Source organism: Pagrus major, chromosome 5 (assembly GCF_040436345.1).
Source record: "Pagrus major chromosome 5, Pma_NU_1.0".
NCBI classification, from domain to species: domain Eukaryota; kingdom Metazoa; phylum Chordata; class Actinopteri; order Spariformes; family Sparidae; genus Pagrus; species Pagrus major.
Window position 1 is genome coordinate 27,757,911 of NC_133219.1, and position 10,926 is coordinate 27,768,836.

The window sequence follows — 10,926 nt, forward strand, 5'->3', positions numbered from 1 at the left end:
TTGCTATGTCATTGAGGTATAGGCTACATTGAGTGTTGAGTTATGTCCTGTATTTTACACTGGGATTAAAACACCTGTATCATAAATACTCAAAAGCTAAAAGTTCTGTGTGCAAAGAAGTCAAAATAACAAGAAGCAGCACTACTGCAAAACTGATTCATGATGTAGTCTATGTATTTCTTCCTTTAGAGAAGTAGAATATTCCTTCTACAGTTTAAGCATTTTTTTTAAATGGCTAGTTTAAGTAAAGTGCTTCCATACACATGTATTATCTAAAGCGTTGTTGTTTAAGAGAGGGGGAATGCTGTATCGGATTAATATCGGTATCGGCAGATACTCAATGTTGTCTTATCGGCATCGGTATCAGACATGAAAAAGTGGTATCGAGCCATCCCTAGTTTATCTTGTCCCATGATATATAAGTAGTTGCGAGTTAACATGTCTCTTAAGAGGAAACATTCAAGGCCATGAAATATTTTTTTTATGACTACAGTTAACCAGTGTAGGTTACAAAGCAAACATTTGTGGGTGTGTAATTCTTAGAGACTCCCACAGAGGGATGGGATCGGTGTATGCTTGACTGTGTACGTTTTACAGCCTCTTGTCCAATTACTGTGTTGCAGGTTTAATGATTTGTACAGTCATCAAGTGTATGCCCACTTCTTCAGTATCTCTTCTGTGAGGGTGAATAACAACTACAGTACCTTCGTCTTATGACTTTGGATCTATTTAGCCATGGCGGACAAAGAACCACAAGCTCTGAAAATGAAGCAGGAAATTGGGTTGATTGGCGGTGTAGCATTTGTTTCAGGAACCATGATCGGCTCTGGTATATTCATGTCCCCACAGTTAATACTGACCTTCGTTGGAAGCCCAGGAGCAAGTCTGGTGATCTGGGCTCTCTCAGGAGTTGTAACTATGTTTGCAGCACTGTCCTATACCGAGCTTGGAACAGTCATTCCTGAATCTGGTGGGGAGTTCATCTACCTACTGAGGATCTATGGTTCATGTCCTGCTTTCTTTGCAGCATACACTACTACCATAGTTTTGAAGCCGTTTGGGGCTACTGCAGCAGCATTGAGCATTGCAGAGTATGTGATAGCACCCTTTTACCCTGACTGCCATCCTCCTCAGCTGGTAGTAAAGTGTGCCGCAGCTGTGACTATACTGGTTGTTACCATAATCAATGTCATGAATGTCCGGGTTGCCATCAGAATCCAAGTGGTCTTTTTGGTGGCCAAAGTGCTGACGCTGACATTCATCGTAATTGGAGGGATAGTGGAGCTTGTACAGAGCAGCAGTGTAATTGTGGAGAATTTGAAAGTTGAGAATGCATTTAAAGGCACTCAGTACTCTTTGAACAATTTAGGAATGGCTTTTTATCAAGGACTGTGGTCTTACGCTGGATGGTACAACTTGAATTATGTCTACGAGGAGCTGAAAAGACCTGAGGTGAAAATGTATATCTGTATTATATTATGTGTTATGTATTTTATTGAGCAGTACAACAGTTACTCTAGTCAGCAGATGCTTTGTCTCAAAGTGTGTTTTTATTGCTGCAATTGTGCTCTTATCTAACTGAGACAAATGTGAGTGCCTGCCAGCGTTGTTATCATGTGCATGTGTGCAGTAATGACAGTGATGTGAAAAAACAACATCAAGCTGCAAATCAAAGAATGTTTTTTGGCAGGAAAAGCAGGTCACATTGGCAATTTTCAATCAAGGCTGGCTTTAAGTAGTTAGGTAGTTATGGATTTGTTAACTCCTCAAATTCTTGACTATTTTTTGTTGGAAATTGATTTTTGTGAAATAATGTAATGTGATTTAAATTGGCAATAGACACGCTTTCTGTGCCAACAATAACATCATGGAAACACTAAGGGGGAAAAGTTGTCTGTTGCCACTAAATGATGTCATTAAAAATGGACCATGTAAGACAAGCAGTGACTCTATAGAATCACAGGTCAGCAAATGTGATCAACAAAAACCTTTTACAAGATAACACTTGCTGTTCAAATAGTTCAAACAGATTCACATATTTCTTTCAATCACTTTTGATGTTGCTTCACAAAATTAATCTCTTACTCTAAAATAAAAACAAAGAAAGAAAATGGATAAAACATTCACTTCATAGCTGACAGATCCTGAATATTTTATTTAGAACTTGGAAGATGTTTTATTCCTTAAATGAATCATTGTCATACTCAGTCATTGTGTTATGTAGTCCAACAACTTACCTTGAACATCCACATGTAACCTATGCTCATTTTTCTCAGTGTGAATATTGTGTGAAGGGTGCATAGGTGGTGCATTGTCATTTTTTCTGCTTTCCAGCTTCATTGGAAGTTTTTGTACAGTTTTGTAAATTGGGGCCAAAAAATTCTCAGATTTTGTTGGTCGAAGCCTAGATCAGCTGTTCATGTTTATATGTTTACCACAACATCAAAATGGTGCTGCCTTTTTTCTTTCAGGTGAATCTTCCTAGGGCAGTTATCATAGCCGTTTCTCTGGTGACTGGCTTGTATCTGCTGGTGAATGTGAGCTATCTGACAGTGATGACACCAAATGAGCTCATGTCCTCCAGCGCAGTGGCAGTAACCTGGGGGTAAGACAACGCTTCATGGTGTTCACCTCATTTTAAAAGAGTAGATCTACCCACCCCGATGACACTGTGGAAAAAGTATCAAAACTGATGCAGCAGAATATTGTTCTTTTTATTCTACACCTGAACTTGAAAACACGGCACCCACATTACCCACATTGTTACTCAGTCATCTAGAGTTTAGTCTGAGTTTCAGGTGTTTTGTGTTGTGCTAGTAGCAGCTAATGTAGCCTCAAGCCACTAGCCTTAAAGGGACAGTTCATGCCAAAATAAAAAAAAATTTGATTTGTTGTGTTAATCATCCATCTAGATTGTTTTGGTGTGCATTGCTTTGGAGATATTGACTGTAAATATATCTGCCTTCTCTCAATGTAATAGAACTAGATAGAACTTAGCTTGTGGTGCTCAAAGCCCCAAAAATACATTTGAATAACTTAACAGCAGTGTCTCTTTCCAGAAATCTTGACCCAGTTACTCAAGATAATCCACAGACCTTGTTGTTAACATATTGAACATTTAGGAACCATTTTCTGTAGTAGTGTTCAGATCCAACCAGTGTTGACTTCTGAAGCCACAAAAAGGTTAATGCAACCTCTTTCACATGTGCAGTAGTACACTACAAGACCTGTAAACAGACTTTTATCAGTTAAATCAGTGAAGTTTATTAACCTTTAATCCGATGAGACGTTTTCATTACCACTGTCATCAAACTGGAGGAAAAGGACATCAATTGAGCTTACAATGCAATTAAGAGAAGATTGAATGGTATATTTGGCATGAACACAATTGAAAGTCAGATAAAGAAGTTAGAAAATTTGAGAGAATTTAGATATCAATTTTTTATGAACTTCAGCCTTTTCCCACAGGAATAAAGTGTTAGGGAGCTGGGGCTGGATCATGTCTGTGGCTGCAGCATTATCTGCTTTTGGTTCACTGAACGGATCGTACTTCAGCGGCGGTCGTGTGTGCTTTGTTGCTGCCAGGGAAGGACACATGGTGAGAGTCTCTCTTCCTCATGGACATGTGTTATATTATTCAGTATAAGATGGTTGTCACATAGTTTCACCCAAACTTGTGTTTGTTTTGTAGCCAGATATTCTGGCAATGGCTCATGTCCACAGACTGACTCCATCTCCAGCCCTTATCTTCGCCACCATTATCTCTCTGCTGGTGCTTATCCCCGGAGACTTCCAGAGTATTGTCAACTACTTCAGGTGAAAGCCCAATCTGCTTGTCATATATTTAGTATGACACTTCTTCCTTATTACTTGTATTAAGAATAAATAACTTGTTTGCATTTGTCTGACACTCCTCTTCATCACTGTTGCAGTTTCACTGCCTGGTTTTTCTATGGCATCACCCTGTCTGGACTTATCTACCTCAAGATAAAGAAGCCAGAGCTTCCCAGACCATACAGGGTCAGTGTCACACACATTCATCATCATTATAAACACATATGTCTCTTTTTTTAAGTTAGACTGGAATCAGATGTCTCTTCCTCTCTCCACAGGTCCCCATTATACTCCCCATACTGGTCCTCCTTGCAGCAATATTCCTGGTGCTGGCACCCATCATAGACGATCCTCAGATTGAATACCTCTATGTGACCTTATTTATCGTCAGTGGAGCTATAATATACGTACCCTTCGTCCATTACAAGCTCTGCCCAGAACTGTTGACCAAGTTAACAGTGTTCCTGCAGCTGTTCCTAGAGGTTGCCCCGGCAGAGAAAAACCTCTGATTTAGTAGGTTTGCCGTTTGTGCTTTTTTTCAAACATTGCAGCTTCAAGGTGTGTGAAACAAAAAGAACCAAAGAATCAAACTGTAGCATCCTTTGTCAATAACCTGTGTACTGTTTTAAATACTATGTGTTATAATTGTAAAAGAACTGTATGTGACTTATGACTTCAATAAAATGATGCAGAAACAACTGTTTTTCTGAACTGTACAGTATGCAAGGACAAAATCTGCTTGTTGAGCCTTAAGTTAAAAAATAACACTCACACAGATTATGTGAATTTAAAAAAAGTTTATTAAATAATTGTTATCTGCCAAAAGGATAAAAGGAGACATGGCCAAATCATAGTGCAACTTTCACATGACAAAAGATCGTTCAACACAAAACGGGAAAGTGCAGGGAAGGGAGAGAGGTGTTTATGTGTGTAAATGTACTGGGTAAGCACACGGAATGAATATTTGTATGACAGTTATCATACATTCAATCTCATCTCTCTGGTGACAGACTATGTTTTGGTTTGTTCAGCTTCCCTACTCTGTAACCTTACAACTGCCACCTTTGCTTCATTTTTAGAGTTATTTTGCATTTTTTACAAGCTTGGGGTTCTGAACACCTGCTGATCCATTTAGGAAGAAGGGAAATTGAGTTGTCTTTAAATAAAAAAAAATAATGCTGGGATAGTGATAACATTGAAACAGCTCATCCTTGACCACAGGTTACAACACAGTCCAAAACTAAAAAGGTATTTCTTAAGTTTACGTGTGTAATTTGCAATTTGTGTGTGTGTGTGTGTGTGTGTGTGTGTGTGTGTGTGTGTGTGTGTGTGTGTGTGTGTGTGTGTGTGTGTGTGTATACACAAGAGTCCTTTTGTCAAACTCCAGTTGAAGAATCACTCAGCTCCAGTTTTCTTCTCTGTGCCGTTAGAAGCATTTGACTGGCTTTCAGCTGCGTCTGCACTGCTCTGCTCCTCTGTCCCACTCCCGCCTCCCTGTGATGACTGGTGGTACAGCATGTGAAGTCGCCCTGCGTTTATGTCTGCATCCTCCGCCCCCTCACAGCACCTTATCCACGACTGAGGAACTGCCTCGATGCCATAGTGGGCCCCAGCGATGGCCCCTGCCATGCAGGCTATGGTGTCAGTGTCCCCTCCCAGAGCCAGGCTGTAGGCTATTGTCCTCTCCAGGCCGCCGTAGTTCTCTGGAAGGCATTCCCAGGGTTGCAGGCAGTGGAGGACGCAGAAGATGGCAGTGGGGACTGAATGGAGCGCTGCAATGCCGTTACCTGGAAGGAAAGACAGGAAATGTTGAGTGATGAGAAAAGATCAGAAAAGCAAAGTAGAGTTGAATGGTTAAGGGTTTTTAAGACCCTTAAGGAGAAAGCGGACTTGGGTTTTGGGAAACTGTGATGGGCATTTTTCATTATTTTCAGATATTACAATTATATAGACGAAATGATTAATTGAGAAAATAAATGTCAGATCAATGATGAAAACTGTCATAGGTTGCGGTCTAGATAGTAGACAAACAGGCAATGAAGTGACAGAAAAGGATGGCTGGGTAAGAAAATCTCCTGTAAAATCTGAGAAGAAAAGTCAAGATAAAGTCAAAGATGAACAGATACTGACCCAGTTCAGAAATGACCTCCTCTATGCTGACCTTGCTCCTGTCCATCAGGTCTCTAACTCTGTGGAGGCGTTCACAGAATGGCTTCTCTGCTTCTTTTAGGCTGGACAGAGACACCGTGTTAAAGGAAGATTGACAATAAAAATAACACTGCCTGAATCGGACATTTCACCAAATCTTTCTTTGTTTCCTGACAATGACCCCCACACATCAGATCACAAGGCAGACCAGTTCAGATCTGTGCTACAGCCACCTTTATTCATGTGGTACTCACATTCTGGCATCATTGAGTGCCGCCTCGTTGCCCTCCACTTCCTCCATCTCTGTGATTAGCCTGCTTATGAACTGCTGAGGCAGGTCTAGTGCCCCCTGCAGGGAGAGGTGCACGGCTAACGCCTGCAGCACAGCTCCGTTATAGCCCAGAGAGCAGGAGTGGGTCAACATGGCACCCAGACGGGCAAACTGGAGAGAAAAAAAGGAAAGAAATCAAACCAGCTCTACACCAATAAGTTTGGCAAAGCAACCCAGTCGGACATAATAACATTAACCTTACTTTGTGATAATCTATGCAGAAGTGATTACTATTTACAAGCAGGTCATATCAACTTTGTCTGAAGACACTTTTCAGGTTGTTAGCTGATCACAGATGAACTACAATAAAACCTGAACAACAGTTAGCAAACCACGGTGTTGTACAGCTTATTAACACTGCTTTTTACACAAGACTACTGGTTGAATACATTTGTTTGAATTCACTGAGCTGGTGCTTCTCAAGCTACATCTCATGTACATGTTTTATAGCAGAGATTACAACCAAGGACAGGACTTTAACTCAAATCGGACTTCCATTAGGGCTGGGTGATTAATTGAATTTTGATTTTGATTTTGATTTAAGCTTCCCTCGATCATGAAAACAAGATAGTCGTAATAAAATGATCATTCTGCCGCACGCCGTGTCTTGTGTGGTAAATGCAGCGAACCTGAAAATTTTCGCTTTCAGCCACGCCGGTGCATATTGCTAGTGGGTGTTTGGAAAAAACGTGTAGAAGAAGACAGTAGAAGATGGCAGAAAGGCAGCCTTTGGTCGGGAAGAAAGGTAAAGCGTATTCTGTGGTGTGGAAACACTTCGGCTCTCCAACCTGGCAGGGAAATATCTTTGCATTCCAGCCACAAGTGCCTCATCAGAGAGGGTTTTCAGTACAGGTGGTAATGTCGTCACTTGCCTGCGCTCATCCCTGAAACCAGACCAAGTGAACAGACTGGTGTTCCTGGCTAAAAACCTTAAGAGGTTGCAGGTGGCAGATTGCAGGGAGCCTGGATGAGGGAGTATGGGACTGGGTGGCAACTACTTTTGTTTTTAAAAAAGAAGTTTTGGCAGCTGATTTTTCTTGTCAGTGCGTGTCAGTCAGTTTATTCTTGTTAATACTAATTTTGGCCAAAAGGGTGTGCCTCTACCTCAAAATATAGTTTTAACATGTTAACTGTTATATCATTGATATACTGATTATTACTACAGTGTTTTTTGCAGTACTAGGTAAGGCTGTTGTAGCAAGTGCATTACACCATAGTTGGAGTTGGGGTTTTTATGGTAAAGAGGAGTAATTCTGTTTCAGTGTATAGTACTTTAAGTCTGGGATAGTGTTTATTTGTTATTTTTACATATTATTTAATTCATTTTATTAATATATTTTTCTCTTATTTATTTGCATTTTTCTTGTTTTTCAGTTCAAACTTATTGTGTTAAAAGAAATACCAGAGTTAAAAGTTCAATAAATGCTTGTTCTGAAATCAATGAATAATTGTCTTTAATAATCGTGATTACAATATCAATCAAAATAATCGTGATTATGATTTTTGCCATAATCGAGCAGCCCTAACTTCCATCATTTAATTTATTTCAGATTCTGATTATGAAAGGAATTGCACTTGACTTGGCATAAAAGTTACAATCAACTTCAATTTGACTCAAGTTGATATCAGATACACACTAGTTTACTTGGTCACACAACAAAGGAAACTTTTAGCCATGGAATTAAATTCTGTCCCACATCTGTATTTAAAACTGTTAAAGCTTTTTATTATTCAGGGTGAAAAATAGAAAATTAGCTCAACTACTTAAATCATATTAATTCACGATAGTTACAAATAGTAAGTTCAGCTCTTTACTAACGCGCTACAGAATTACTCACGTTTTATACATGGCATTTCAATTTCAAAATGTGCACAGCTTCAACATGCATGACACCAAGGGTATGGTGTATTGCGCAAAAGATGTCCACTGCTCACCCTTTTAACATCAGCCTTATCAGGAAAAGCCAGTGCAAAGGGGGCTGCCCTCATGGCCCCCCCATTCCCAAAGGAGCCTCGACCATTAAACTGGTCCCTGGCCGGCTGGTACACATCACTGAGCTGAGGGGAGGACAGCTTCTTCAACACCTGGATCACTCCAGAACCATAACCACGACCTGGGGATGCACTGTACTCCTTTGCGAACCTAGAGGGGTGAGACACCAGGGCTTCAGTTTGTGTGTGTGTGTGTGTGTGTGTGTGTGTGTGTGTGTGTGTGTGTGTGTGTGAGAAGCTATTAATGTAAGCAGTGTTCATTCGTGTACCTGCGAGCCATGTCCCGCTCATCAAAGCCGGCACGAGTGAGAAGGGACTGGACCACACAACGTGCCATCGCTGTGTCGTCACTGTACTCAAGGATACCTAATACACACACACACACACACACAGAAATATAGGCAGTGCACAGTGCACAAACACACCTTGCATGACATATGACATTGTCCTGAGCATGAGCAAGACTGTCAGAAGTCCTGGTTCTGTCTATAAAGGAGCTATACAGTGTTATATACCAGTAAATGCAACTACTGTCCTGAAGAAATCAATCAGTCCTAATTTTAGTGTTAATTGTGAAATTAAATGTGTGCAGCTTGGTTTTCTCACTTTTTTAATTGAAAAATGTGGATTTGTGGACATCGCTTTGTAGAGCTACCATGATCTATCAATTAGCTGTCAACTATATTATTATTTGCCTACTATTTTGACAATCGATTAATTGGTCCTTGTACATTTTTAAGAAAAGGAAAAAGGTGTAAATTCTCTGGCTCCAGCTTCTTCAATGTGAATATGTTCTGATTAGTTTACCCCTCTGTGACAGTAAACTGAATATCTTTGGGTTGTGAACTAAACATGGCACCTGAGGATATCATCTTGAGCTTTGGGAAACGCTTGTGGACATTTTTCACCATTTTAAAGACCAAACAACAAATTAATCTGAGAAAACTGTGGACGCCTGGTATAGCATTCAGTCCTCCTTACGGACTGATTTTAGACTTTCAAGATGATCTGCAGCACAGCTCGGTATGAGTGAAGGGTAGCCCACAGTAAGTTGAGGACCATCAATACAAGTCTGGTATTGAAATGTCGCCCTTTCACTAACCATTTCCTTTGGTCTCGTCGTCCAGGCTGTTGAGGTGCTGCAGCACACTCTCCATTGGAACCTCCTCCGCGCCTTCAAACTCTCCGCCGACACAGTCTCCCAGCACAGCCGCGACCAGCGCTCCCCTAAACCGGGACAAAGACGCCGGGCCCCCCGCTGCCACTGCTCTCACTGCCGTCGTTGCCATTCATCCGCCGGTGAATTAACGTGAACGTACACCGAGAAAGCCCTCAGCTGGTCCGTTGACCAGACTGTCAGACAATGTGAGGATACAGTGCGAGTGACAACAACAACAAACGTCGACCCCACTCCTCCTCTCTACTGCTTCCTGAAAACGTCTTGATGCCTGTTTGACCCCAGTAAAAGGGTCGGGTCAGCGCGCACAGAAATACATGTACATAGACTGGGTTTTTAATCAGATACACGCCGCAGTCCGCTCTGATTGTCACTTTTCTATACAAGGAAGTGCGCTAGATACCCAAGTGGACATAATAAACGCGACACACTTTTATTAAAAAAGGTCACTGTAGCTACTTAGTCGTTAAAATATTAAATTGGGGCTCAGTAAGTGTCTTGTGTGTCCACTTTCTTTTGCAGTTTTTATCACATTCGTCTCATGTATGCTGTACGATTGTAGTTTACACATATACCCTCAGTTATACGGTACAGCCATACATTTATTAAGATCGCCCTCTGCTGGACCGGAGCCGATTTTGACAGGAGCGCTGACCCTATACACTTCTCACCACTGATTTTGAGTTATTTAAATAGATAAAGGAGGAGAATAGTGCAGTTGGGTCAATATAGTACAGATACAATACTGGACTCATTTTACATGGTAACTAATGGGTAGAAAAACTCCAGACAGAAGGGTCGTTTTGGTCCAGTAACCCAAGTGTAATTTTAAATTAACACCAACAATGGGTAAAAACAAAACAAAAACCCATTGGTAGTGGGTCAAGTTAACTAAGCAATGCGTCACTGGGCTAAAAATGTCAATGTGTGTGCTTTAACTTTTTGTTTGTCATAAGGATAGTAATGTATCTATGTAAACTGAATCTGGAAAATATTGAGGCTTGTCAAGGACTTTGAGAATCTTGGCTTATATACAGTGTGTTAAATCTACCAATTACAAGTGTAAGACTTGTAACATAACTCAAAGTTTTTGTTTTATTACATTTGAATTGAGTAATAATGTCTTTGGCCATAATTGTTATAGAAAGTCCAGTCTTGTCCTAAACAAATTCTCCATGTCTCACACAGATGGGAGGATCAGTGACACAACAAATGCGTAACTGTTTCTGACTCAGCACAACAAAAGGTAGCATCTACGTCAAGAAATTTGGAAATTTCTGCTTATGTTATGCAAGAATTTAAGAGGATTTTAACTCATCTTATGGAAACACAAAATTGGAAAGAGCATTTGTGCTAGTTTAGTTTATATATATTTAACTGGAAAACCTTTAACTGGCTGTCAGTAAGTTTTAATATCCATAGACATTACCTTGAACATCCACGA

At 40.5% G+C, this 10,926-nt stretch overlaps 2 protein-coding genes across 2 annotated transcripts; one reads left to right on the forward strand and one right to left on the reverse strand.

Annotated features, from left to right (window-relative positions):
• The first annotated feature begins 735 nt into the window (after positions 1 to 735).
• Positions 736 to 4,397, forward strand: LOC140996757 (b(0,+)-type amino acid transporter 1-like). The gene is made up of 6 exons (XM_073467239.1): positions 736 to 1,452; positions 2,472 to 2,605; positions 3,469 to 3,598; positions 3,692 to 3,816; positions 3,933 to 4,020; positions 4,113 to 4,397. The coding sequence occupies exons 1-6, from the start codon at positions 736 to 738 to the stop codon at positions 4,341 to 4,343; spliced, it is 1,425 nt and encodes a 474-aa protein (XP_073323340.1). The 3' UTR covers positions 4,344 to 4,397.
• Positions 4,398 to 4,611: 214 nt separating this feature from the next.
• adprs (ADP-ribosylserine hydrolase) lies at positions 4,612 to 9,734 on the reverse strand. Its single transcript, XM_073467216.1, has 6 exons — positions 9,408 to 9,734; positions 8,575 to 8,671; positions 8,249 to 8,456; positions 6,237 to 6,424; positions 5,965 to 6,065; positions 4,612 to 5,621 (listed from the first exon to the last, which is right to left on the reverse strand). Exons 1-6 carry the CDS (start codon positions 9,592 to 9,594, stop codon positions 5,230 to 5,232), a joined length of 1,173 nt encoding a protein of 390 aa, XP_073323317.1. The 5' UTR covers positions 9,595 to 9,734; the 3' UTR covers positions 4,612 to 5,229.
• Positions 9,735 to 10,926: the final 1,192 nt, after the last annotated feature.

Coding starts and splice junctions, on each gene's coding strand:
- LOC140996757 (XM_073467239.1), top strand. CDS start 736: ATGGCGGACAAAGAACCACAAGCTCTGAAAATGAAGCAGGAAATTGGG. Junction 3,599..3,691: donor CTGCCAGGGAAGGACACATG/GTGAGAGTCTCT, acceptor TTTGTTTTGTAG/CCAGATATTCTGGCAATGGC. Junction 4,021..4,112: donor AGCTTCCCAGACCATACAGG/GTCAGTGTCACA, acceptor CTCTCTCCACAG/GTCCCCATTATACTCCCCAT.
- adprs (XM_073467216.1), bottom strand. CDS start 9,594: ATGGCAACGACGGCAGTGAGAGCAGTGGCAGCGGGGGGCCCGGCGTCT. Junction 8,457..8,574: donor GAGCGGGACATGGCTCGCAG/GTACACGAATGA, acceptor TCACCCCTCTAG/GTTCGCAAAGGAGTACAGTG. Junction 6,066..6,236: donor GCACTCAATGATGCCAGAAT/GTGAGTACCACA, acceptor GTCTCTGTCCAG/CCTAAAAGAAGCAGAGAAGC.